This window comes from Parasteatoda tepidariorum, chromosome 5 (genome assembly GCF_043381705.1).
Source record: "Parasteatoda tepidariorum isolate YZ-2023 chromosome 5, CAS_Ptep_4.0, whole genome shotgun sequence".
NCBI lineage: Eukaryota > Metazoa > Arthropoda > Arachnida > Araneae > Theridiidae > Parasteatoda > Parasteatoda tepidariorum.
The window spans coordinates 93906065-93907362 of NC_092208.1; the positions used below are offsets into that span (position 1 = coordinate 93906065).

The following is a 1298-nucleotide window of genomic DNA, read 5'->3' on the forward strand; positions in this document are numbered from 1 at the left end:
GCTATTTACCTAAATAATTGGACCTGCAATCAAAGGCTAAAGAAAAACAGTCCTTTTAGTCATGTTAAATCACAACTGTTAATCGCTGAAAATATTGAACCTCTTTATCTTCATAGCAATCTTAGTACTTGCTTGGATCTTTCCAATGTTAGTTTCCATGAAAGCCTCCCTACCATGCTTGACAAGAAAGACTGTGTGCCTGACTTCCTCAGACAATTGTCCCTGGAAATCATCAATAAAATCCCTCCAAACGACATCAAAATATTCTCTGATGGCAGTAAAATGGATAGACAGACTGGCAGTGGGGTATTTATTGAAACACCTCGAGAGAACTACACTCTTCATCAACGAAACCCCGATTTTTGCTCCGTCTTTCGAAGCGAACTAATTGCAATCGACAGGGGACTAGAGAAAATCTTGAGTGAAGGGCACCTTGGAAATACTTGGATACTATCTGACAGCCGTAGTTCAATTCAACACCTCAAAAATTGGGCCCTCATTGGAGATAAAACCAGTTTTTCGATCTTACAAAAAGTAAAGCTCATTTCCCAACAGCATGAGGTCCACTTTCAATGGATCCCGTCCCACGTCGATATCCACGGCAACGAGTTGGCTGACACTCTTGCAAAGAAGGGACTAGACCATCCAGTCCCCTCCACCTCAGAGCTTACATACCTTGAACTTTTTGCAAGGCAAAAGGCCCAGAACAAACAAAAGTGGCTGCTTCCACCTATTCACTACTGGTATAAAGCAAAAAGGCCAGAACTCTCTCTATCTCTCCCTGGTGACAGGCAAACCAACACCTGCTTATCCCGACTGGCCAGTGGACACCTGAAAAGTCTCACATTTTCTGCAAATCAGAAGATCTTTCCTCTTTGCCCTAAATGCCAACAAAACCAGGCATCACCTGAGCACATCTTGAACTGTTTAGGGCTGGACTAGAACGACATTCATTCCTCTCCCATTCTGGTTTCGGATTTTCTTAATATCAACGGATTCATTGATCTGGTCTGACCCCGTCAGACCAGATGGGAATTAGCAACAGCAACAACAAGTTTTCCTTAGTTACTTGCAAATTCAGTATTCATTATTTCATTTAACCTTATTTACGCAATTTTTTGAAATTTTTTTAATTACAAATTTTTTTTTCTGGAAAAAAAAACTGTATTCATTTAAAAAAATAATTTCTTTGTATTAAAAGATAAATCATCTTACAGCTTCGTGAGTTCTCATAGGTTAGAAAAATTACATGATATGGTCAGCAATAAGCAAAGAAAATCCTGTTATTTTCATCCTTC

At 39.4% G+C, this 1298-nt stretch overlaps 1 protein-coding gene across 1 annotated transcript; it reads left to right on the forward strand.

The window, feature by feature from the left end:
• The first annotated feature begins 6 nt into the window (after positions 1 to 6).
• On the forward strand, positions 7 to 1006 carry LOC122269112 (uncharacterized). The gene has a single exon (XM_043040742.2). It carries the CDS (start codon positions 175 to 177, stop codon positions 940 to 942), a length of 768 nt encoding a protein of 255 aa, XP_042896676.2. The 5' UTR covers positions 7 to 174; the 3' UTR covers positions 943 to 1006.
• The last annotated feature ends 292 nt before the right edge of the window (positions 1007 to 1298 follow it).

Excerpts from the sequence above, each read along its gene's own strand:
- LOC122269112 (XM_043040742.2), top strand. The coding sequence starts at position 175 with ATGCTTGACAAGAAAGACTGTGTGCCTGACTTCCTCAGACAATTGTCC.